Source organism: Mytilus edulis, unplaced genomic scaffold (genome assembly GCF_963676685.1).
Source record: "Mytilus edulis unplaced genomic scaffold, xbMytEdul2.2 SCAFFOLD_1099, whole genome shotgun sequence".
In the NCBI taxonomy this organism is placed as follows: domain Eukaryota; kingdom Metazoa; phylum Mollusca; class Bivalvia; order Mytilida; family Mytilidae; genus Mytilus; species Mytilus edulis.
This window is the reverse complement of record NW_027269025.1, coordinates 1-27,959: the sequence shown is the minus strand read 5'-3', so window position 1 is coordinate 27,959 and position 27,959 is coordinate 1. Positions and strand designations below refer to the sequence as shown.

The 27,959-nt window shown below is 31.9% G+C and overlaps 1 protein-coding gene and 1 long non-coding RNA gene across 2 annotated transcripts; both read left to right on the top strand.

Moving 5' to 3' along the window:
* The first annotated feature begins 298 nt into the window (after window positions 1–298).
* Window positions 299–7,590, top strand: LOC139509400 (uncharacterized). The gene is made up of 4 exons (XR_011661725.1): window positions 299–452; window positions 1,152–1,288; window positions 2,953–5,032; window positions 5,369–7,590. It is a non-coding gene; the product is annotated as an uncharacterized lncRNA (long non-coding RNA).
* Window positions 7,591–14,380: 6,790 nt separating this feature from the next.
* On the top strand, window positions 14,381–20,211 carry LOC139509399 (spliceosome-associated protein CWC15 homolog). Its single transcript, XM_071296152.1, has 6 exons — window positions 14,381–14,486; window positions 16,175–16,315; window positions 17,178–17,281; window positions 17,707–17,798; window positions 18,581–18,795; window positions 19,513–20,211. The coding sequence occupies exons 2-6, from the start codon at window positions 16,185–16,187 to the stop codon at window positions 19,631–19,633; spliced, it is 663 nt and encodes a 220-aa protein (XP_071152253.1). The 5' UTR covers window positions 14,381–14,486; window positions 16,175–16,184; the 3' UTR covers window positions 19,634–20,211.
* Window positions 20,212–27,959: the final 7,748 nt, after the last annotated feature.

The window sequence follows — 27,959 nt, the reverse complement described above, 5'->3', positions numbered from 1 at the left end:
GTACCCTTAAAAAATGCCATTTTTCTATCAAAAAAACTGCGGCACCATATTTGTTTGACCATTGCAATTACACCCAAAGGTGTTGATAATTCAGAATTCAAAATGTTTTTTAATGGATCTTTGATAGTGAAAAGGCAGGACCAAATAAGGCTACCATTGTCACCTATGTAAATAATTACTTCCTTGTAACCTAAACAGCTTTTCAAAACAGTACTTATTCATGTATTGATCTTTTATTCGACATACTATCTTTAAATATTCTCCATTATTAACCAATATTGTATATTTATAGGATTGATGGTGATTGTGTTATAAAGATAACAGACAATGCTTTAGCAAGAGATTTGTTCCCCTCAGAATATAACTGTTTGGGAGACAATGAAAATAGACCTGTTAAGTGGTTAGCAGTAGAAGCTATTGTTGAAAGGAGATTCTCATTTCCCAGTGATGTGGTATGTTCCATTTAAATATATTGGTAGTGATGAGAATGATATACAATGATTGTTATAGGCTTCAAAAAAACAAATTCTATTATATTAGAGAAATATATTTTTTCATTTCCTAGTGATGTGGTATGATCCATTCATATGTATTTGTGGTGATGAGAAAGAATACAAGTCTTGTTCTATCTAGGCTTAAAAAAACAAATTCAATAATATTAGATAAATATATGTTGGTGATTTAACTTTCGTAACCTGAACACTTTTTTATCTGACAAGTAAGTTTCACTATACATGAAAATAAAACAAATATAGATTTAACCTCTGAATCAAGTGTGATACATTATTTCTTCACTCAAGACAGTTGAATTTAAAATTTAACATGCAAGACTTGCTAAACATTTTATATATTAATTTTAATTTTGTACAAGAATCATTGATAGTTTAGCCTCCTTCAAATCAGGCTCTACTGACCATAACCTCATTTTCATGTTTCATTGGTCGAATTTAAGTTTTGAGATACATATTTCTTTGTTGTGGCATGTTATATTTTAATTGAAATATTTCTAGTTTTAGGTTTATAATTTTCTTTTATGTTTTTTGTTGTCTTTTGGTATATTATTTTATGATACATTGTACTTATTTTATGTTTCTAGTGGTCGTTAGTTCTAGCTGTATTGTATATATAATACATTTATTTTATGTTTCTAGTGGTCATTTGCTGTAACAGTATGGGAAATGCTAACTTTAGGCCAGATACCTTATTCAGAAATAGATCCATTTGAAATGGCTGGTTATTTACGGGAAGGATACAGAATAGCCCAACCTATGAACTGTCCTGATGAACTGTAAGTTTTTGTTTGACAAATAAGCAAATTTGCTTCCTTATGCTCCTGAATATTGCCTGAACTTTAAAGAATGTGACCAAGTCATAAAATATGCTCTCATCTTGCTCTGAATCCAAAAATTGGCTGGTATAAAAAAATGTTAAAAGCTTGACATCTCCCAATCCATAGTTACCCATGCTTAGGGAAAAATGTTAAAAATATAATTAAATTATAAAGGTTTTTGTCTAGCCTTTGACTTAAGTTAAAAAAGCGAGAAATAGCGATCCTACATTCCACAAATATTCACTCTGTGGTTAAAGTTTTTGAAATTTAAAAAACTTTCTTAAACTATCCTGGATTTGTACCAAATTTAGACAGAAGCTTGTTTATGATCATAAGATAGTATCCAGAAGTAAATTTGTTAAAAAAAAAATTCCAGTTTTTCCGTATTTATTTAAAAAATAAATATGACGGGTATACCCAGACCACCGTTATTTGGCATCAATGGCGTTCCATACTTTTTGAAGTCCACTTCATGATACTTATTTTAAAAGTTATGTATGTTCCGTTAACCTGAGGCTATCCATCTTCATGTTTCTCATGTATTAGTTGCATTTTGAGGACGAATACGGACTTATAAAATTGAAATTGGCTGAAACTCGGTTTTCTGGAGGGGTGGGCTTCACATCTGTGTCTTACACAGGAAGTTCAGAGGCATAAAACTTGCAAAAATAGTGCAAACCCACGGCCATACAACTACTGATCGTTATTATTATTATTGAAATACGCATAGGAAATGACTACTTCCGGTTTTAGGTCCATTTGAAGTCAAAAATTGACCATCAGGGACAATATAATATGAATCTTCACCAACGCAGATTTCGCCCTAAGATTAAATAAGATTTAAACTCCATGAAAATAAATAAATTAGGTTTTTAGATGAAATTTTCATATTCATGTTTTGTAATTCACTTTTGCAACAAACTGAAATTGGTTTTGATACATTTGTATTTTCATATTTTGGAATTAATTTATATATTCTTACTCCACACTGGAATAAGTGCAACAAGGAAATAATAATTTTCAAATAAGATAGATAATTATAGATTATTGTTGGTCATCTGAATAAGATCGATTTTTTCGCTTGAGCCGGTACAGCGAAAGTGAGATAAGCAATCAAATTGAAATGACCAATGATAATCAGTCTATTGCTATATGACAACATTGTTAATTTTATTAACAACATCACATGCACCTTAGTTTCTTCCAATTAGGAGATAACTGTATTGTATTTTAAGCTCCGACGGCATCAATTGGGGATTTGATGGTGGCAAATTAAGTTTACTGGCGACGCGTTAGCGGAGACGGGTATATGCGACCATCAAATCCCAAATTGATGCCGTCGAAGCTTAAAATACAATATTGTTATCTCCATTCTAATGAAACTGACAGAAAACAACGTTAAAACATGTATTTAAAATCTGTCATATGCCGTCATAATTGTCAATTGATGCCATGTAAGAAAGTTACGTTATCCAATCAAAATGAACGTTACAAACGTTGTTGCATTAGAATTATTTTTCATATCACTCTACTGTCCTGAGAAAGGAAATTTACAGTCAGTAAGATCAATTGTAAAATTTCGTAAGAAATAGTGATGATGAAATTTACATCTTTTGTTTTAGATTCACTGTGCTATCTTATTGTTGGAATACAAACCCTGATGACAGACCAAAGTTTTCACAGTTACTTATTTGTTTACAAGACTTCTATACGGCACTCGGGAGATATGTCTGATGTAAACAACTGTGTGTTGCTGAGTAACATCATTCTGATCGGAGACACTAAACAATATTCTGAAATGTTCAAACAGATTTCCAGATCAGCAAAACCGTATTGAAAGAAAAAGTATATGTGAAGGAGGAATGTAAAAGTGACAAATATTATCAATTGTGAAATCCTGTATTTATACTAAATATATCCCAAACATCAGTAATATGATTGAGGGTGTTTGACAAGAGTATTTTACTCACAATGCCAAAGACTATGAAATAGAATTATAATAATAATCAACAACGATCAGACAATACCCTGTCTCATCATCATTAATATATGTTCATCATGTCTTTGATAACTTGTGAAAATGTGTTTTACAAGAAAAGTTGGTTTGTTTTATGCTCAGGAAATGTGTAAGACAGGTAGTTTAGCTAGATGTTACGTTACCCAGTCTATATTACAATGGATAATTGTATTGTATATTATGGATCATATATACTACTTCGTAAGAAGGATACAAATACTTGATATCAGTACAATACATTAAAGGTAATAAGAGGGCAGGTCAACATGAAGGCAATTACGATAAACCAGACCAGAGATGCAAAGAGCAGTTGTATAGAAAAATAGTGATATAAGGAAAATGACTAATAAATAGCTTTTTTTCTACATGTTCCTTGTGTCTTGGATGTCTTGCAAAAACAAAATTGCTTACAAAGAGTTCAATATCGTACATCTGTTAACTTTGTATTATTCTTTAAATAAGTCCTGAAAATCATGGTTTATTTAGTTAGGAACATTTTATATTTCTCAACAACATTCATGAATAACTTGAATGTAATAACTTAATTTTATAAGTCAGATAGGTTCCAGAATGGCAATGGGCTAATGCAATATTGTAATTACATAGCTACTGTATATACATTTTTATATTTTAAATTGAAAAAGATATGTGGATTTAAGAGATTTCAACTACTTAATTTAAAGATTTTTGTTTTTAATATACTTTTTGTATTGCATCAGGAGTATGAATTACAGAATATGACGGCTGTTCTATAGATAAATGTATTGGCAATCAGAGGGCAGTTTTTATTTCAAATCACAATTTATAGCATTTCAGTAACTTGTTTTCAATTCTAAGTATTTCTTTAATTTATTATTCATCACTTTCTCTGAGATAAGTTTACAGCCTTTTAGCTTGTGTATGTTTAGCATGAAATAGTATAAACAACAAAATAATTATTTATTTTTATTTAAATCTCAGTTATACAATGATTAGGGGTGAATAATAGTGTAAAACATTAAAATTAAGGGGGGGGGGGGGGTATATTTGTACTACATGGTGATAAAATGTCTACTTACTTTGTACTCAATTTAAAAATTCCTGCAGATTATTTGGAACTGTGAAAATGAATTAAGCTTCTTTAACTGATTTAGATTTGAGAAAGTTGTTTGCCATGGAAATTAAAATGTGTTTGTATAATTTGTTGTTTGTGCCAAATTAGATATCATTGTAGAAAAAGTTCATGTGTATATTTTTTATTAATCATAATTACATAAAAGTTTGTTTATATATATTATTTACATTTTTTTTCATATCATTTGTGCCATATATTGAATTGAAATGTTCATTTCATAATTGTGATAGTAACCAATTATTTGTTTATTGAAAGACATGCTTTAATGGAGTAAAGATTGTGTTGTTTATCCTCTTTTATTTGTACTTAATATGAAATATAAATTGTTTATGTGTATCATCTTAGATGAAAGGGTCTAAGTCTATCCGAAAATATTCTTCTTGTAAACTGTCTATTATTGTTTTAAAATAAACTTCAATTGTTTGGTTTAATTTGATTGGATCACTAATAAGAAGGTGCTCTGGAGGGGTGCTCAAAATGTTGTAGGATTCAACCAGTACATACATACATATGAAGGTGTGAAATTGTTATAATATGACAGTTTGTATGTACACAAATAAATGTGAGAACCGTTTAGTAATAAGTTTACTGTATTTATAGACTATGGTTGATCATCTCAACGAGATTGATTTTCTTGCTTGAGCCAGGACAGCGAAAGCGAGAAAGGCAATCGAGTTGAGATGATCAATGATAATCTGTTTATAGCTATTTTACCTATGATGACGTTGTCAATTTCATGTCAATTTCGTTAGCAACGCCATGTGCCTGCTTAGTTTCTAGCGATAATTTTCCATCTCAAGCGGCCATGTGCCTGCTTAGTTTCTAGCGATAATTTTCCATCTCAAGCGAGTAGAATGATGTGAAAAATTATCACAAAAAAAGATCAAAGGAAAAATGCACAAAATAGCGATAATTAATTTTATCACCAGAAAGGTGTCAAAGACTAGAACTGTAAAACAAATTATCTCTTGAAATTAAGACTAGACTTAAAATATTTGTCTTTTCTACTTACACTATAATATTATTATATAAGGAGACTTTTATATAAGGTCAAACATTTGTGATATCCTATTAAAGTTGATATGGCTGCTACTAAGTAATAATAAGTGCTAGAAAATCCTATTAAAATGTGATTTGTACTAAGACAAGGGTTAGGATATGTAGGACTCTATTTTATCAATAAAATTGTATATGATTCTAATAGGTTATCAACTCTTTGTTTACTTACTTCAAATAAAAGAAATCATGATTGTTTTGACTTGTGAAAAGATGAGAACATGAAAGCTGTCAACTATAGGTTGCATTTCTGTAAATATTGACAATGCATTTTTCCATAGGAACTCCCTTTATGGCTAAAACTGTAACACTTTTACTATGAAGTTTTGAAAAAATCATATCCTAGAATGGAAAGTTCATACGGTATGCATTTCTATTTTTTTCATAGTTTGAAATAAAGGGCTGTGCAGCATATTTTCAACATTTATATGCCCCAAACTTCTAAGAATTTAAACTAACACTAAATTGCTTAAATCTTAACTACCCCTATCTGGACTGTAGGGTTACCACAGATTTAAATATAAACAATATTCATATGTATAATTACTGGTAAGATTCCCAAGATATGTCTCTATGAGATGCAACCTACAGATCAGAACTGAGAACCATTATGTAAACAAAATTAATTATCTATGAATATTCTATTTCTCCCCAAAAGAGGCATTGTTTGATAAGCAGCTTTATTTACAAAGTGCAACCTATATGGACCAGCAGATATGCAAGTTTTCAATTATTTTATCAGTCAAAGGATAAATTAATTAACATTGAACAATCAGTGTGATATTGTTTGGACATCTCTTTGAAATATATATGTACTTTTATTTGCTGTTGCATGTAACAGTAATTGGAAAAAGTTTATTTGGCACTGTAAAATCTTAAGAATGATTTAAGAGGGTATTAAATTTTAATTTGATTCCAGTGTAATGTTGATTCATTTATTTTTGTGGGTATCAATTTTCGTGGATTGCTGAAAACCTGCATTTTCTGGGATATTTGATTTTGTGGTTTTGCCCTCAATCTCTACATTAAAGCCTATTGAAAATTAATTATTCGTTGACCATTTGAATTTGTGGTTAACCTGTATCAACTTTACCCACGAAAATTGGTATCCAACGAATAATACTGAATCCACAGTATATGCTTGTCTGGTTTGTGAAATACATTTTTATATTATTTGTACTTTTTGTACTTTAAATATTGACTGTGGTTGGTCACTTATTTCTATCCTTTTCATTTAATGTTATATCAGCAGAGATAATAAAAGATTCATACTTGACTTTTTAAATATCGGCTGTTTTATTATCCATAGATCTTGGTATATGCCAGAGGACTTTAGCCCGAGGGTAAATAGCAATCAAATGATAATAACAGGGTAGATATGGAAGAGTCAGGAGTTTTATTTGTTTATTTATCATTTATTTGTGTGTATCTAGGATGATATTTTTTTGAGGAATTAATTTTAAACACAATGAAAACAAAGAGAAAGTTCTGAAATCTTTTAATAAAATTATAAGAGGATTTCTTTCAATGTAAATAGTCACGCTATTTCCTAATACATAATTTTGTATAATGATCTGATTCTGAAACAAAACACCCATTTTGGAATGTTTTCCTGCTCCACCATAATGCAGAATAACATTGTTCACAGATCAGAGACTTGACATCATATACAGATAACAGAAGTGGCGTCATAACTAAATAGTGTTGTTCTTTTTAATAGGGCAAAATTAAATGTAATCAATCCTGTGGTCCGTCGTCTATCAAAATATTACTAGGCCATTTTTGTTGGTTTGACGTATGCAAAACAGTTTTAAACTGCAGAGAGTTTTAACAAATATGTGATAATCATGATTTCTATCCTATGGATTTAATTTTTATTTAAATAGATGTATGACATTTTGAAAGTGTTTTCATTGATATCTGTGCTGAATGACATTTTGTTTCACAAAGCTTTGGAGCAGTGTGTTGATTTATAGTTTTATAAAAGTGTCATGAAGCTTCGTATACTAACTATGTTTTGTTTTATAATATCATTGTACTTGCAGTATTAAATAAATAAATTTATCAGAAAGAGACAGTTTATTTTTGTAGATTAGATAACAGGTGTTGTACTTATGCATGCCAATGTAGTAGTTGTCTGTTTGCTGCTGAATGACATAAAATACTGCTAATTCAATATTCATAGTGACCTTAAAGGTTTGTAATCTCTGATTGGTTCATGAGGACTGAAAAAACAAATGTACGCAAGTTCAAATGTATTGTACTACATGTGTGACAGAAACTTATTTTGGGCATATTTCAAGAGATAAATATATTCATTGATAAGAGCCTTGTCTGCACATATCCTTTCCATCAATATCTCAAGATATTATTGTTTACATTAAACTGATTCCTCCCCCCCCCCTCCCACTTTGACTGGATGAAATCAAGAGAGAATACACTAAGTGTGACTTATAATTGGGCCAAAGACTAGGATTGACCACTTCAATATGACCACTTAAGACTAGGATTGAGCATTTCAATGTGACCACTATAAACTAGGATTGAGCACTTCAATGTGACCACTTAAGACTAGGATTGAGCACTTCAATGTGACCACTATAAACTATGATTGAGCATTTCAATATGACCACTTAAGACTAGGATTGAGCATTTCAATATGACCACTTAAGACTAGGATTGAGCACTTCAATATGACCACTTAAGACTAGGATTGAGCACCTCAATATGACCACTTAAGACTAGGATTGAGCATTTCAATATGACCACTTAAGACTAGGATTGAGCATTTCAATATGACCACTATAGACTATGATTGAGCACTTCAATATGACCACTTAAGACTAGGATTGAGCACTTCAATGTGACCACTATAGACTATGATTGAGCACTTCAATGTATCCACTATAAACTATGATTGAGCATAACAATATGACCACTTAAGACTAGGATTGAGCATTTCAATGTGACCACTATAAACTATGATTGAGCATGTCAATATGACCACTATAAACTATGATTGAGCATGTCAATGTGACCACTATAAACTATGATTGAGCATTTCAATGTGACCACTATAAACTATGATTGAGCATGTCAATATGACCACTATAAACTATGATTGAGCATGTCAATATGACCACTATAAACTATGATTGAGCACTTCAATGTGACCACTATAAACTATGATTGAGCATTTCAATATGACCACTTAAGACTAGGATTGAGCACTTCAATATGACCACTTAAGACTAGGATTGAGCACTTCAATGTGACCACTTAAGACTAGGATTGAGCACTTCAATGTGACCACTATAAACTATGATTGAGCATTTCAATATGACCACTTAAGACTAGGATTGAGCATTTCAATATGACCACTTAAGACTAGGATTGAGCACTTCAATATGACCACTTAAGACTAGGATTGAGCACCTCAATATGACCACTTAAGACTAGGATTGAGCATTTCAATATGACCACTTAAGACTAGGATTGAGCATTTCAATATGACCACTATAGACTATGATTGAGCACTTCAATATGACCACTTAAGACTAGGATTGAGCACTTCAATGTGACCACTATAGACTATGATTGAGCACTTCAATGTATCCACTATAAACTATGATTGAGCATAACAATATGACCACTTAAGACTAGGATTGAGCATTTCAATGTGACCACTATAAACTATGATTGAGCATGTCAATATGACCACTATAAACTATGATTGAGCATGTCAATGTGACCACTATAAACTATGATTGAGCATTTCAATGTGACCACTATAAACTATGATTGAGCATGTCAATATGACCACTATAAACTATGATTGAGCATGTCAATATGACCACTATAAACTATGATTGAGCACTTCAATGTGACCACTATAAACTATGATTGAGCATTTCAATATGACCACTTAAGACTAGGATTGAGCACTTCAATATGACCACTTAAGACTAGGATTGAGCACTTCAATGTGACCACTATAAACTATGATTGAGCATTTCAATATGACCACTTAAGACTAGGATTGAGCACTTCAATATGACCACTTAAGACTAGGATTGAACACTTCAATGTGACCACTATAAACTAGGATTGAGCATTTCAATGAGACCACAATAGACTATGATTGAGCACTTCAATATGACCACTTAAGACTATGATTGAACATTTCAATATGACCACTTAAATAAGACTATGATTGAACATTTCAATATGACCACTTAAGACTATGATTGAACATTTCAATGAGACCCTATAAACTATGATTTAGCATTTTAATGAGACTACTATAAACTATGATTGAACATTACAATGTGGTCACTATATACTATGATGGAGCATGTCAATGTGACCACAATATACTATGATTGAGCATTTCAATGTGACCACTATAAACTTCGATTGAGCATTACAATGTGACCCTATAAACTATGATCGTGCATTCCAATGTGGCCAATAAAAAGTACTTGAACATTACAATGTGGTCACTACAGACTATGATTGAACATTTCACTCTGATCATTTAAGACTATGATTCAGCATTCAAATGAGACCAGTATAAACTACGATTGAGCATTTCAATGTGACCACTATAGACTATGATTGAGCATTTCAATGTGACCACAATAGTCTATGATTGGGTATTCAATGTGGTCACTATTATAATTATGATTTATCATTTTAATGTGACCACTATATACTATGTTTGAGCGTTTCAATGTGGCCAGTATAGACTATGATTGAGCATTTCAATGTGACCACTATAAACTATGATTGAGCATTTCAATGTGACCACTATACACTACGATTGAGCATTTCAATGTCGCTACTATAGACTATGATTGAGCATTACAATGTGACCACTATACTCTATGATTGAGCATTTCAATGTGACCACTATAAACTATGATTGAGCATTTCAATGAGACCACAATAGACTATGATTGAGCATTTCAATGTGTCCAGTATAGACTATGATTGAGCGTTTCAATGTGGCCACTATAGACTATGATTGAGCATGTCAATATGACCACAATACACTACGATTGAGCATTTCAATGTGACCACTATAAACTATGATTGAACATTACAATATGACCACTATAAACTACGATTGAGCATTTCAATGTGTCCACCATACACTACGATTGTAGCCATTGAAGACTATGATTGAGCATTTCAATGAGACCACTATAAACTATGATTGAGCATTTCAATGTGTCCAGTATAGACTATGATTGAGCATTTCAATGTGGTCACTATAGACTATGATTGAACATTACAATATGACCACTATAAACTGCGATTGAGCATTTCAATGTGTCCACCATACACTACGATTGTAGCCATTGAAGACTATGATTGAGCATTTCAATGAGACCACTATAAACTATGATTGAGCATTTCAATGTGTCAAGTATAGACTATAATTGAGCATTTCAATGTGTCCAGTATAGACTATGATTGTGCATTACAATATGACCACTTTAAACTACGATTGAGCATTTCAATGTGACCACTATACACTACGATTGAGCATTTCAATGTCGCCACTATAGAATATGATTGAGCATTACAATGTGACAACTATACACTATGATTGAGCATTTCAATATGACCACTATAAACTATGATTGAGCATTTCAATGAGACCACAATAGACTATGATTAAGCATTTCAATGTGTCCAGTATAGACTATGATTGAGCGTTTCAATGTGGCCACTATAGATTATTATTGAGCATGTCAATATGACCACTATAAACTAGGATTTAGCATTTCAATGTGACCACTATACACTACGATTAAGCATTTCAAAGTGACCACTATAAACTATGATTGAGCATTTTAATGTGACCACTATACACTACGATTGAGCATTACAATGTGACCACTATAAACTATGATTGAGTATTTCAATGTAGCCATTGAAGACTATGATTGAGCATTACAATGTGACCACAGAAGACTATGATTGAGCATTTCAATGTGACCACTATAAACTATGATTGAGAATTTCAATAAGACCACAATAGACTATGATTGATCATTTCAATGTGACCACTATAAACTATAATTGAGCATGTCAATGCGACCACTATAAACTACGATTGAGTATTTCAATGTGACCACTATAGACTATGATTGAGCATGTCAATGTGACCATTATAAACTACGATTGAGCATTTTAATGTGACCACTATACACTACTATTGAGCATTTCAATGTGACCACTATAAACTATGATTGAGCATTTTTAATGTGACCACTATACACTACGATTGAGCATTTCAATGTGACCACTATAAACTATGATTGAGCATTACAATGTGACCACTATAAACTATGATTGAGTATTTCAATGTAGCTATTGAAGACTATGATTGATCATTACAATGTGACCATTGAAGAATATGATTGAACATTACAATGTGACCACTATAATCTACTATTGAGCATTTCAATGAGACCACTTTAAACTATGATTGAGCTTTTCAATGAGACCACAATAGACTACGATTGAGCATTTCAATGTGACCATTGAAGACTATGATTGAGCATTACAATGCAGGGGCGGATCCAGCCATTTTAAAAAAGGGGGGGGGGGGGTCCCAACCCAGATTAAAGGGGGGGGGGGGGGGGGGGGGGGGGTTCCAGCTATATGCTCCCATTCAAATGCATTGATCGGCCAAAAAAAGGGGGGGTTCCAACCCCCGGACCCCCCCCCCCCTTCTGGATCCGCGCCTGCAATGTGACACTACTATTGAGCATTTCAATGTGACCACTATACACTACAATTAAGCATTTCAATGAGACCACTATAAACTATGATTGAGCATTTCAATGAGACCACAATAGACTACGATTGAGCATTTCAATGTGACCATTGAAGACTATGATTGAGCATTACAATGTGTCCACAGAAGACTATGATTGGGCATTTCAATGTGACCACTATAAACTATGATTGAGCATTTCAATAAGACCACAATAGACTATGATTGAGCATTTCAATGTGACCATTAAAGACTATGATTGAGCATTACAATGTGACCACAGAAGACTATGATTGAGCATTTTAATGTGACCACTATAAACCATGATTGAGCATTTCAATAAGACCACAATAGACTACGATTGAGCATTTCAATGTGACCACTATAGACTATGATTGAGCATGTCAATGTGACCACTATAAACTACGATGATTGAGCATTTCAATGTGACCACTATACACTACGATTGAGCATTTCACTGTGACCACTATAGACTATGATTGAGCATTTCACTGTGACCACTATAGACTATGATTGAGCATGTCAATGTGACCACTATAAACTACGATGATTGAGCATTTCAATGTGACCACTATACACTACGATTGAGCATTTCACTGTGACCACTATAGACTATGATTGAGCATGTCAATGTGACCACTATAAACTTCGATTGAGCATTTCAATGTGACCAGTATACACTACGATTGAGCATTTCAATGTGACCACTATAAACTATGATTGAGCATTTTAATGTGACCACTATACACTACGATTGAGCATTTCAATGTGACCACTATAAACTATAATTGAGCATTACAATGTGACCACTATAAACTATGATTGAGCATTTCAATGTAGCCACTGAACACTATGATTGAGCATTACAATGTGACCACTATACACTACGATTTAGCATTTCAATGTGACCACTATACACTACGATTGAGAATTTCAATGAGACCACAATAGACTATTATTGAGCATTTCAATGTTGCCACTATAGACTATGATTGAGCGTTTCAATGTGGCCACTATAGGCTATTATTGATCGTTTCAATGTGGCAACTATAGACTATGATTGAACATTTTGATGTGACCACTATAGACTATGAGATAGCATTTCAAGGTGGCCCCTGGAGACTAGGATTGGGCAATTCAGTGTGACCACTATAGACTATGTTTTTGTGGCCCTTTTTGGTATCTTCTCCTCTTCTTTTTTTTCTTTCTAAGAGTGTGTATATATGAGGAAACTGTCACGATATGTTTAAGACATATCGTGACAGTTTCCTCATATATACAGAGCATATATCATTCATAAATTGTGCTCTCTATATATGAGGAAACTGTCACGATATGTTTAAGGCATATCGTGACAGTTTCCTCATATATACAGAGCATGTATGATTCATAAATTGTTTTAAAAATATTGTCCTTCTAGTCGTCCTCTTTTAGGATAAGGACATACTTGGCAGGTATACATTTTTGTTATGTTTAAAAACCCTGTCGATTTTAACCCAGCATCACACGTGTGTCTGATTTCAGTGCCGGGTATTCAAGTTCAATTTAAGTTCCCAGCTATCACTATAGAGAACATGGTCTTTCGTTATTTATTGGCATATTAGGTCATAGTTATGCGTTGGTCTACGTGAACAGAGCAGTCTCCTGTGTTAATTCTTGTTATTAAATTTAAAAGCATCTATCTTTTTTAAAGGTTTGAGATTGTCAGTGTTTCTCACAATCAAAATATTTCAATGTGTCAAATTCATACAATAAATGCTAAGTATCACTTAAATTCTTCATAAATATACAATATTATTTCTCATTGGTATATGAAAAAATTACGAATATGATCTCATGTCAGGGAAAATATGAAACATAATGTACTTCAACTTTTTACCATTTTCATCAACAATTTTTTGGAGACGGAATAATATTGAGAACTTCTATATAATTATGATTAAAATTAAAATTGAAATTTTGTGAAACAAACAAACAAATAAATGATAAAGATTTGAAACAGACGTTTTACGAATATAATGAGGCGTGCCCGGATAACAATACTCATCTTAGGTTTTTCTATCGTTTCCTAAATTCTCAGTAATTAATCTCCCTTCATTTGGCCATAATGTTTTGATGTGAGCTCGTCGAAATTATCTGTTATACAAAATCCATCAAGGTTTGTTATAAAAAGAAAGACCAAAATTATTCTGTAGTATATGTGGCATCATTATGGATGAGAATTTTCTTCCAGAGTGACGAGTTCTAATAATTATCTGATTCAGTGTGGCACCTTCTATAATAATTTATAAACCACAACCAGACACAGCTGCACGCACTTGTTTCTATAAATAATGACAATATGTATAACAGAAGCTATTACCTAGGTTGTTAGGGTTGTTGTTTCTTTGAAAGATTAGTCAAATTCCTTCCTATTGTCTGCAAATTGTAAAAAAAAGATATCAAAGGGCTAGTCCAAATAATTATGCCTTGTAGGGCTTTTTGATAAAAAAAAAATTTAAAAATTGGACGCCTTCAAAATAAAAAATAGCCATAATTGTTTGGACTACATAAGAGCTACAGTTCTGCAGCTAAATTTACACCATACACATGATACATGTACACCTAGTCGCTATTTGTCCGCCATTACTGGACATTACAAAGGTTCCAATAAAATATCTGATGTTATAATGGTAAAGTGATTGTTGTATGACGTCAAAAGGTCAAGCGGCACATATTCTCACGTCAACTGACTAAGATTTCCAAGTAGCGATAAGGGGTATTCACCAATCTTGAGTTTTTAATGAATGAGCTACTCCTGTTACCCAAGGGCAGTTGACATAAACACTGCCATTGAACATTTGATTCTTTCTGTGAAGTAATAACTTAAACATTGTGACTCAAGTTCAGGGGTGGATCCAGGATTATCGAAAGGAGTGGCGAAGTATCTAAAGTTCCTCAAATCAAATGTTCTGTACCATAGACTTTAAGTCTATCTAAAGCTTACTGTCTTGGGATCATTATTCAGCTATGTTATTAAAAGGCTTGGGCGTGTAGGGCTATATATGCTTCCGTAGGTAAATAATATAGCTGATTAGCTGTATACTTTTTTTCCCTCTGAGTGTAATAGCATATTTACTTTCTGTTTGGTGGAATTGTGAAATAGAAGTCCATGACTCCATATCCATTCTTGCTTAATCTTTTGTCGCTTTGAAGGTGTCGTGCTTGTCATCCTCGGCCTAAGCAATGTGTTACTATAATTTGAATTTCAAAATGACTGGGTGACATTTTTTCCACACTGGTCAACTCCACCGTAGCGAATTGACATTATCAATAATAAATTACAGTAATTACGATCGAAAAATATCTGAATATGTAAAGAATTGTCGCATAAAAATTAAAATACAGGGGAAATTGTAAAGTTCACGAAGTCTAGTTTGATTAACAGTCATTTTACACCAAAAAAAGTGCAAGCCTTCTTCGCCCCCCTCTGGATCCGCCACTGAAGTTTGCTGTGCACAAATTCAAAAGTCGTATATACATCTCTACAAACACTGATACATTTAAATGACAAGAATTAAAATTTTGTGACAAGTAGACAAATTTGGTGACAAGAAAGTTTATATTCTATTAAATCAAATTAATGTTAATAATGTGGGTTCAGCTGGCTAGTATACATGTAATAGAAAGAGGAAAAACACAAGTGCAAGGAAACAATGATGTCATAGAATATACTGAAAAGCAAACCATACATTTGTACATGTAATGCTTAACCTGAATGTTAGGAAATCATATGGTCATACATTTTAGTCTCTAAGATGCACTCTTCAACATCTGGAATTAATTCAGTTGTTTAAATTTTGCCAGATAATTTGCAATGACTACAGCAGCAAGGCCTACTTTTGAACCAGCTAGGGGTGGTAGAGGTAAAAATGAAGGTGACCTTAGTGCACTGTCAAAGCAGTACTCCAGCAGAGATTTACCATCACACACAAAACTAAAATACAGGTATATATATTTGTAAAAATTAACAAAAATTGTAATTATAAAAAACAATTAATGGTACAAATGTAATAGTACATGTATGTTTATTTGTAATACTTTCAGAAATAGAGAGAGGCAAAATTTACAAACAACAATACCAATTTTTTTATTAAATTCATCTTACAGTTTCAGCTCTTTTCTTCGATATTGCAAATATGTTGAAGTTGTGCACCTGCTATGATGGAATTCAATAATTGATTGAGCACTTTTCCTCATTTTTCTAGACTTTTTTTTAAGAAATCATTTAAATCCTTGTAATTTCTTCTCATTTTTCCAGACTTTGGAACTTCATTCAAAGTAGTGATAGTTTGCAAACCCATTGATGTTGTCATGTTCACCTTTCATTATGAGCTCAGCTGTTTGAAGATTTTCACCAATTTTGTTTCATATATTTCCATATATTTGAATCTTCATTACATACCATTTTTAATTGTTAAAGAAACAATTAGTACAACCCAACCATTTGAGCCTTTGATCCAATTTCTAAGTAAAAAATACTTTTACAAATCTTCAAAAGTAGGTTTCCTGGTAAGGGGCAACAAATAACCAAGAAAACTAAATAAATTTACTTTTACAGAAGTTTTGGGACTCTCTAATATGTTTAACAATTTAATGACTATAAAACAATATTAACGTAAAAAAAAGATATTTCTGGCATATTATTACTTCATGTATTCCTTAACTTCAATTTATCCTAACAATCTTGTAGCTTGCTTTAATTATTTTGAGAATCCTTTTGTTTCCTAAATTATATATTACGCAAAATCAAGGTCATAATATACACCAATACATCAATCATGATAACTAAGTTATCCTTGTTTTTTAGACAAGAAGGTCAGGGTACCAGTGAAGAATTGAGAAGCCGTGACTTCAGACGTGATCTTGACGATAGAGAAAAGAATGTCAGAGAAAAAAGGGACAGAAATAGAGGTGAATTTCTATTAATATCTTTGAAGTTTTAATCCCAGATGGTTAATACGTTTTATGAGGTAGAAATAAAAAATGACCAAAATTGATTATTGATTTCTGATCTACCAGTACAAATAACTTCTGTATAATCTACTAATATATAGAAATACATGTAACTGTCAAAAAACAATTTGTAAAACAAATCATGTCCTGATCAGTAAAAAACAACTACCAATACATAAAATTCTACAAAATATCTACCAATACAATCACTACATTAAGACACATTTACCAATACAAAATGTGTGTGTAAAAAATATCTGCCAATACAAATCATTTCTGTCCAACAAAAACTTAAAGATGAATTTGTTTTAAAAAGAAGCCTTTTACAAATATTAATTCCTTTTTTGTGTCTATCATGATTTTCAATTTCCATTTTGTTGTAGAATCTGGCAGCAGTAGCAGTAGCAGTAAGAGACAAAGATTAGAACAGATACCAGCCTCTAATCTGGATGCAGATGACCCCATAGATGATGATGTAGGTGTAGATTACAGGACTTAGAAGTTAAAGACAATAGGACTACATGTTATAATACATGTATAGCAATGAGTGTTCAAAAATGGACTTTTATTTTTTTTGCATTTATTTTGAAGGGGAGAATGTTATGTCAATTTGCATGAAATAGTTTTTCCTGCTTCTCTTACTCTATTTGATGCCATTAAAATCCAATCAGCCATTTTGTCTTGATAGTTTGAAGTCACATGTTATGGTTGGTTGTGCTTGAAAATTGTGTAACAGAACAGATACTGCCATAGAAATGTGCATTTTAATATCACAAAATTAGTGGACATAGCTTATCTATGTCTCAAAATCATTGTGGTCTAAGTACTAGTTTACACTCTGATACAAACTATTCTTGTAAATATGATAATAATTAAGAAGACTTTACAGTGAGGCAATAGGATCTAGTGTAAATTTTGAGACTTATAAATATATACCTTTTACACCACTGTCCTATGTTTTGAGAGGATTGGTGCCTTCAAACTAGCACACCAACACATTCTGTATGTGCCTGTCCCAAGTCAGTAGCCTGAAGTTCAGTCAACTTCAGTGGTTATCTAAGTTCATGTCTGTCATATTTGTTTTTTACAAATTGTTTTGTTACAACCTAGGCTGTCCGTTTTCTTCATGTTGGAGCCTTTTAAAGTTATTGGCTTTTCTCAATGTTGAAGGTACAGATTTCTATGGTTGCTTACATTCACTTCATTTAAAGAAAATGCAACAAATATTTAAATCTATATTTTGATATTTTATAATAGGATGACGATGATTCGTCTGATGATGAAGATGATGCTGCTGAATTAATGGCTGAATTACAAAAGATTAAAAAAGAAAGAGCAAACGAAAAGGTTCGACTGGATGTGGAGAGAAAAGCTGAGGAAGAGAGAATCAGAACAGAGAACATTTTAAAAGGAAATCCTCTCCTTAATAAAGATAAAGACAAAGTTGGTGGAAACTTTAATGTTAAAAGGAGGTAAGATTGTCATACAGAAATTGCATATAGCTACAGTCAGTATATTTCATATAAAGTTGTTCTGTATGCTGACAGGAACATCTGTATACAATAGTAATTGGAAATTGGATTAAAAAAAACTCAGGGTAAAATAATATATACTTTTTGTACTGAATTCACATACCAATCATATTGACACATAGTTCTGATAACATAGACATCAATACAGAGGGGCTGAGTGGTCCAACTAGTTACTACACTGTAATCACTAGCAAGTCAACACTTAGCTTGTGAGTATGAGCTCCGCTAGTGTAGGTACAATCAATTTCAATCTTAATTGACTAGGATTGTTAGTTTTCCTAATGAAGGTGGGTAGTTTACTTCAGTCACTCCAGCTTTCTCCAGCAATAAAAACTAACCGCCACGAAATAGCCCAAAAGTGGTGCTTAAAAGTGGCATCAAATCACAGAAAATCAAATTGAAATTTAGACATCATTACAAAAATTACCGTGTTTAAAAGAAGGTAAAGTTTGTTTATGTGACTCTTTATTTGATACATCAGAACACATCAACTTCATTTATACTAGCTGACCTATTAAGTTCAACAATGGTTACCTTCAAAATACAAAATACTAAGTTTTCTTCCAATTTAATTTACCAGTTCATCTGGTGTTACTACATTTAAACTTTAAATTGATATGAAACTACCAACATTGATAACATATGTATTGTTTGTAGATGGGATGATGATGTTGTGTTCAAGAACTGTGCAAAAGGAGAGGAGAAGAAGTCAGCATTCATAAACGATACACTTAGATCTGAATTTCATAAAAAGTTCATGGAGAAATATATAAAATAGTACAAGTGTTAAATCTTATATTTTATTGTGCAGATGTACACTTGAATATGTGTGAGCTCTTACAGAGAATAATAAAGGAAGACCATCCTTAAAATAGGTTTTCTAATCTAAACCTCTATTTTCCCAGTTGATTGGTAGGAAGGGCTGCTTTTTTTTAATCAGTTACAAATTAGATGATACAGAAATCTATAGATACCACTTACAAATGATATTTTAACTTGTTTACATTAATGGGAAAATTTTTATTGTCTTAAAATCTTAAAAGATTTGTGTCTCCATTTATTTCTCATACCATTGTCAGTCATTCAAATTTGTCCAAGGGAACAAATTAATAGTATTTGAATTTGATTATTTTTCATTTCTTTTTTTTTTTTAATATATCTTGTTAGGAAATCTTCAGATGTATACACTTTATTGTTCATAAAAGAAAACATTGTCTTTTTTTCCTGTTTTAAATATAAATCACCAGATCATTCATGTATCAATAAGTTTCACAAATCTTCATTATAAATATGTATTTCTGTTTGTGAATACTGATGTAAATATACATGTATGTAAATAAAATAGTTTTTTGTAAATTGTTTTTGTTTTTGTTTAATTGTAAACTGTAAGTATGACCTTAGATTTTGACAGATGTTTTGGTTATGATTTTAGTAATATATTGAAAAAGGTCTTTCCCACTGTGCAAGGCCCTCATGGTTAGTCAAAGTTGTTTAAAAATATATATTTTATAATAGTATAAAAAGATGTGGTATGAGTGCCAATGAGACAACTCTCCATCCAATTTGTAAAAGAAAACCAATATAGGTCAAAGTATGGTCTTCAACACAGAGCCTTGTCTTACTCTGAACAGCAAACTATAAAGGGCCCCAAAAATTACTAGTGTACAACCATTCAGATGGGAATACCAACAGTCTAATCTATATAAAAAACAAGAAACACTTATGAACCACATCAGCAATCGACAACTCCTGAACATCAGATTCCTGACATAAGACAGGTGCAAACAAATGCAGCGGGTTTAAAAGTTTGAATAGGCACCAACCTTCACATAGGGTTTACTACTAATATTTATGTTGAACTACATTGAAAGTTGACAAAAAAGATTTCAACCTTGTTATTTGTACAGTACAGGTATAAGTTCCGAAGTAGCCAAACTTCAAAATGTCTAACCTGCTTTATTGATTATGAATGAATGTGAAAAGTCTTTGAGATCAAGGTGTAACCAACACTTTCTGTTGATCAGTGAACCGTGAAATTGAGGTCAAGATCCAGTAAATCTTGTCAGATAAGCACATTCTTCTTGGTTTCAGTAACTGTTAACAGTATTCAAGAAAATTAAGTCCTAGCAAGGTGTAATCTTCCAACAGTAACAGTGATTGTAAACTTACTACTTAAAGTTACAGTGAAACTGATATAATGAGGATCATTTCACAATGACCTATGAAACATGAAATTAAGGCCAGATGACACGGTCAAACAGACAGAACACCTTACAATTATTCTGACCTTTTACTTTTAAAATACCTGACAAAATAACTGAATCAGCAAAACTTTAGTTGATTAATGAAACATGAAAATGAGGTAAAGAAAAGTATATAAGTGAAAAATTTTGGGACATGTATTACACCTGAAAAGGATTTTATAAAAAAATAAATAACTGAAATATTGATAAATTACAAAAAAAGAGTAAAGTACACCTCAAAATCATTAAATATAGTTGACGGTATACACAGTATTTGAAAATCTGACCAAAGTGTGGAAGCTAATGGTATATATATATATATATATTTAGCTATTAAGATGAGACCACTGTGAGAATGATGTCTTTGCTTCAAAAACCAGATGCTCCGCAGGGCACAGCTTTATATGATGGCATAGGTCGAACCGTGAACGGTTGGGGCAATTCTGTTCACTAATTTTAAAAGTTCCCAGTTCTTTTCAAAACTTCAAGCACCAATATCTCCACTGTGACATCATAAATGTCTGAAACAAAATAATTATAAATCCTGGGGAAATGACTACAGATGCTTCTGTTTGAGTTCAAAAATAAATCACCAAAACAACTATTAGATATTAATGCAGCTGTATTTTGGGCACAGTTCCCAAATTGAAAAAAACATACCACAATAAAAATTAGAGACTTTATAAAAGTGCAGAAGGTCAAATGTTTGAACCAATAAAATAAGAATACTAGTAGATAATCTATATTTGTGGTCGTAGCTGAACTGTAGGAAACCTATATGGTATAACAGAAAAGAACTCTAGCAGTGCTCCTGCTGGTCAAGTCAATATTTTTATGATTACTATTTTTCACCACTATATTGATAAAATTCAGAAGACTATTGACAATTGGTTTTACACTACAGTAATTCAGTATCATTTTGAATTCTACAACACCCAAGAAATTCATAGAGTTGTCCCCTAACCTCATTTAGAACTTTCTGCTTGATCCTTACTATTCCAGGTCTTAGGTCTTTTAATGTACCTAACTCAAGCCAGGAGCCTGTAGTTCAGTGGTTGTCTGCGGTTCATATCTGTCATATTTTGTTTCATAAATTGTTATAAATAAGGCCATCAGTTTTATCAATTAAAAATGTTTCATATTTTTCAAGTCAATGCCTTCTATAGTTGACTATAAGGTATGAGTTTTCTCATTGTTGAAGGCCTTAAAGTTGCCTATAATGGTTTACATTCACTTCATTTGAACTTTGGTAGATACTAGTAGTTATGTCATTGGAAATAATACCACATCTCCTTTAGTTTTATATTAATAAAATTTATTTAAAAAGTGAATCTATCTGTTCTGAAAAACCATTACAAGTACTTTTTTAAAATTGGAGTTATCTTTCTTTGTTCACAATAGTTGAATCAACCTACTTTTAACCATGTGAACAAAGGTAGATCTTCTCAATTACAAACATGCTATGATTTGCATGTATATTACAATGTGTTGCTTTTAGTGAATGCAATATTTAACCTACAATGTTCACAAGCACATTGGTTTTAAGCAGTTGCAGAACCTTGAAAATGAAGGACAAATATTATGTATTGGAGTTACCATCCTTTGATCATAATTGTATGTCACTAGTTTATCTTATTTGTAAATGCACCCACTGATGTGATACAGCTCTGAATTTGGATTGTGATCAAATTTTTGACATTACATGTTTTTTTTTACACAAAACAAAAGTCAAGATTTTACAAATCAATTAAAGATTTCTTCTTCAAACTTTTTAAATCTAAAATTAAATAGTTGACACAGCATAGGTTTCTGACACAGAATGAATGTGGTCTAATGAACTTAAAATATTTTTTTTGCCTTTGAGCAATTCACTATGCTGTTGAATATTAATCCTCTCAAAAAAATGTTTGAAGAAATTTTCTTTTTATTTATGAAATCTGAAATGAGAAAAATTTAAACCCCCCCTTTTTTTTCCACATCCCTGTTTCCCTTTTTCCAAAACTGATATCAATTCAAATTTCTAATGGAGTTTGCAACAATAACTACTCTTTTAAATACATCATAAAATATTAAAATGTAAAATAAAGTGCTTGTTATCACTGAATGGTAAAGATTGGTTGGTAGTAAAAGTGAATATACATTGTTTATTGTATAAAACAATAAAAAAAACTTCATCAGCAACATTTTATATTGGCAAATTTCCAATGAAGTTATTTACATAAAGTTATTGGCAAATAAAAATAGAAAATGACATCATAGTCATGTCTGGCAAATGTCCAACATACAATATCTAAAAACATTTTAGATAAGATAAGGAAAAAAAGCTTCATCAGCAACATTTTATATTGGCAAATTTCCAATGAAGTTATTTACATAAAGTTATTGGCAAATAAAAATAGAAAATGACATCATAGTCATGTCTGGCAAATTTCCAACATATATTATCAACTTCTATTCTATACAAAGAAAGATAACTCCAATTGAAAATTAATTGCTATTGCACAATATTGTGCAATTAGATATTTCTTGCTATTGTGCAATACTGTGCAATTGAAAATTTCTTGCTATTGCACAATACTTGAAATGGAATCCTGATTTGGACCAACTTGAAAACTGGGCCCATAATCAAAAATCAAAGTACATATTTAGATAAAGCATATCAAATAAGCCCAAGAATTTAATTTTTGTTAAAATCAAACTTAGTTTAATTTTGGACCCTTTGGACCTTAATGTAGACCATTTGAAAACTGGACCAAAAATTAAGAATCTACATACACAGTTAGATTTGGCATATCAAAGAACCCATTTATTCAATTTTTGATGAACAAAGTTTAATTTTGGACCCCATTTGGACCAACTTGAAAACTAGGCCAATAATTAAAAATCTAAGTACATTTCTAAATTCAGCATATCAAACAACCCCCAGGATTCAATTTTTGTTAAAATCAAACTAAGTTTAATTTTGGACCCTTTGGACCTTAATGTAGACCAATTTGAAAACGGGACCAAAAATTTAAGAATCTGCATACACATTTAGATTTGGCATACCAAAGAACCCCAATTATTCAATTTTTGATGAAATCAAACAAAGTTTAATTTGGACCCTTTGGGCCCTTTATTCCTAAACTGTTGGGACCAAAACTCCCAAAATCAATACCAACCTTCCTTTTATGGTCATAAACCTTGTGTTTAAATTTCATAGATTTCTATTTACTTAAACTAAAGTTATTGTGCGAAAACCAAGAATAATGCTTATTTGGGCCCTTTTTTTGCCCCTAATTCCTAAACTGTTGGAACCAAAACTCCCAAAATCAATCCCAACCTTTCTTTTGTGATTATAAACCTTGTGTCAAAATTTCATAGATTTCTATTAACTTAAACTAAAGTTATAGTGCGAAAACCAAGAAAATGCTTATTTGGGCCCTTTTTGGCCCCTTATTCCTAAAATGTTGGGACCAAAACTCCCAAAATCAATCCCAACCTTCCTTTTGTGGTCATAAACCTTATGTTAAAATTTCATAGATTTCTATTCACTTTTACTAAAGTTAGAGTGCGAAAACTAAAAGTATTCGGACGACGACGACGACGACGCCGACGCCAACGTGATAGCAATATACGACGAAATTTTTTTCAAATTTTGCGGTCGTATAAAAAGGTGAAGAAACAACAATACATGTAATAAATCATATTTAATTTAATGTAATTCTAATATGTACAATATCATCAATATTTGCATTAATCTTTCTTTGTCCTTTTATGAACCATTTCTTTAAATTGGGATAGAATCTTTATCTCTCTCTTTGACCTTTCTTCATGATTAAATGTAGCTAAAGCTCTCTTCTCGTCAGCACTGTAAATCTGGTTTTCTTTACGTAAACGAACAGCTTCCATTCTCCGATGTCTGGAAATAAAAAAATCAGATAAATAACATTTGTCTTCTTTAATTTTAAATGTCCAGTAAACAGAATCTCACTATTTAAGAAACCACTTTAAATAATAAATCATTGTACAGATTCAAAATAAGCATTTGAAGACAACACATCTACACTTTTATGATGCCAAAGAGCAAGCCATACAATCTGCATGCTTTCAGAAATCAATGTAAGTCAAAAATCAATCCCAACCTTCCTTTATATGTGGTATTGAACCTTCTTATTAAATTTCAAAGAGATCCATTCACAGAAACTAAAGTTATTGTCCGGAAAACCAAATGTGTCTTGGGATGACGCAGACAAAATTACCATTATACGATCCCAAATTTTTTTTGCGGTCGTATAAAAAAAAACAAGCAAAATTACACATTTTTTTTTTTAAAGGTAAATCATGTTTTATTAATAGTTTTTCACATTTGTTAGTGGATACATCAAATACCAGTACCTTATCCCGGCCTCGTTATCCGTTAGTAGTATATAATAAATTTTGTTAGTACTTGTTAGTTCAACTAATTGTCTAGTCAATTACAAAAAATACAATACATGTATAAGCATATATAATTGCAAATCATTCACATTTATAATTAATTTTGTTCCATATTTGACCTTTACTTTTACATCCTCATTATTGGATACAATCTACCTGACACATATTGCTCGTTTAGAAAAATCGTGCATGTGTCTTAGTGTGATCAAATAATCGTAACCTGACATGATTGAAGGATAATATAGTTCATGCGTTAATCTTTTCGCTTTTGGATTATTATCAAAAGGTAAGATATTATATGTTTATTATTATCAAAATATGAATTTATTGTCTTTCCCCATAATATGTACCTTATTGTGTTTTGATTTAAAGTTTTAGAATAGGTGTAATTTAAGGGGTTTTCTTTACGGCCGCTGAGGTGTCAATTTTTATTTTGCATATGTAGTATTTCATTTTAAAGATACTTGAATGATTATTTTCTACGTTATGTTTCGAGACTATATATGAATATTATGTTTACATATTTTATAATCTAACAGTATAAAGAAATTTTTGAAATTTGCGAATTAGATTACTTTTACGTTTTTTTAACACATCTATTAACTTCAAAATATAATTCAAATTCTCTTTTGAAGATGTTGTATATGTCAGCGGATTTTGTTCTTTGTTCCGACGTGTAAAATGATTTGTAAATTGAGAAACCTATCAACGTTATAATAAGATTTATGTCATTATAATGTTGGTCTCCTATTTTATATCAAAAGACTATATCTATTAACTCATTCGCCCCTAAGAGATTTCTGGAAAATCAGGCATTTCCGAAAATTTGCAATCATATGCAAATTATATGCAAATTAGCAGACTCTTGATGCTGTAACTGCTGCTCATCTATTAAACTATGTATTGCAATTTGGGGGCGAATGGCATGGGTGGGGGATGGGGTGGGAGGTGGAAGATTTTCTCGTGGGTTTGAACCCACCCCCACTGAAAACTGGTCATTTTCCGTCTATTTCCGATTTTAAAACGACCTTGAGAGGTGAACATTGACCAGACTGTGTTTCTTTGTCATTCAAGTATTACCCTATAGTTACAGCAGTCCATGCATGCTAACTGGGAGTATATGGGACTTAAGCGTCAAGTCAGGTCTGCCTAAATGTCCGTTTTTACAGATTTTTGACAAAACGGTGACCTAGGTTTTACAGACTAGATTCCTATTGGCCATATTATACCTCTTTGTGTTTCTATACCACCTATGCATGAATTTACGATAATAGTTTATACCTACAATGACTACCAGTTAAGTAGTGGCCATCAAAAGATGCCAACCCCCACCTGATTTTGGCTACTTTCCACGTTTTTCCGATTTTAAACTCTTAAACGGCTTTCAACGTGCCATATTTTCACAAACAGACGTCTGAGAAGAGTTTATGGACCATGAACTGCTTGGTTGAAGTCCCTGCTATCATGACAGTTCAGGTGGGGCAGTTCAAATCAAAGAGCTGATAGCTCTGAAGTGGAAGAAGGTGAATAAAAGGTAACTTGAATTACAATAAAAGCAGCCCCACTTACCCAGGCTGCTTTGTTCCATTATCGTTAAAATGTATTTTTTTTCTTCAAACAAGAAAAGGTCATAAGTACATGGATTTCCCATCCGTACAATCATTTTCTATGTTCAGTTGACTATGAAAATTAGGTAAAATCTTTAATTTGGCAGTAATTAACGAAGATCATATCAAGAGGAACACATGTGTACTAAGTTTCAAGTTGATTGGATTTCAACTTCATCAAAAACTACCTCGACCATAAACTTTATAACCATAAGCAGGACGGACGGACAGACTAGAAAACATATTGCCCATAAATGGAGCATAAAAATAGTAAGACTTGTTACATACCTGCCAACTTTTGAAAGTTCCCATATGGGTTTTTACTGCACAACAATTTTAAAGGTTACAATTTTTAGCGACGTATTTGCAAGATCTGGATTGTCTAGAAAAAGTGTCATATTTGTATGATGAACTTACATGCCTTTTCCTTAAGTCTGTTTGCATGATTCTAGTTATATATTAAATCGGTAGAAAAAATATACATGAAGCTAGCAGACCAGGGTTTATTTTCCAGATTAAGAATATTAGATGCTTGTTGAAATTTCCAATTTTGAATTATGCACAAAGATGGACCTTTAACAGGTTGGGAACAACACTCCAAATGAGGGTAACCTAACTGGAAGATCATCACAACCCACTGTAAAAAATGAACACAAAATAGAATTTTTCAATAAAATGCTGAAAATAGGCTTTAAAGTATTAAAATGCATTGCAAAAAACAAATATTTCATTAAATAAATTTAAGTAGAATATTCCTATGATATTCCTTTTCATATTGGATACAAATTTTATTGAGTCTACTGCAGACACTTTGTAGTCAAAGTGTTTCAACTGA

Bases quoted from the DNA above. Each gene is read 5' to 3' on its own strand.
- LOC139509399 (XM_071296152.1), top strand. From the start codon at position 16,185: ATGACTACAGCAGCAAGGCCTACTTTTGAACCAGCTAGGGGTGGTAGA. The intron at 17,799-18,580 runs GTAGGTGTAGAT...ATTTTATAATAG, and splicing joins ATGACCCCATAGATGATGAT to GATGACGATGATTCGTCTGA. The intron at 18,796-19,512 runs GTAAGATTGTCA...TATTGTTTGTAG, and splicing joins AACTTTAATGTTAAAAGGAG to ATGGGATGATGATGTTGTGT.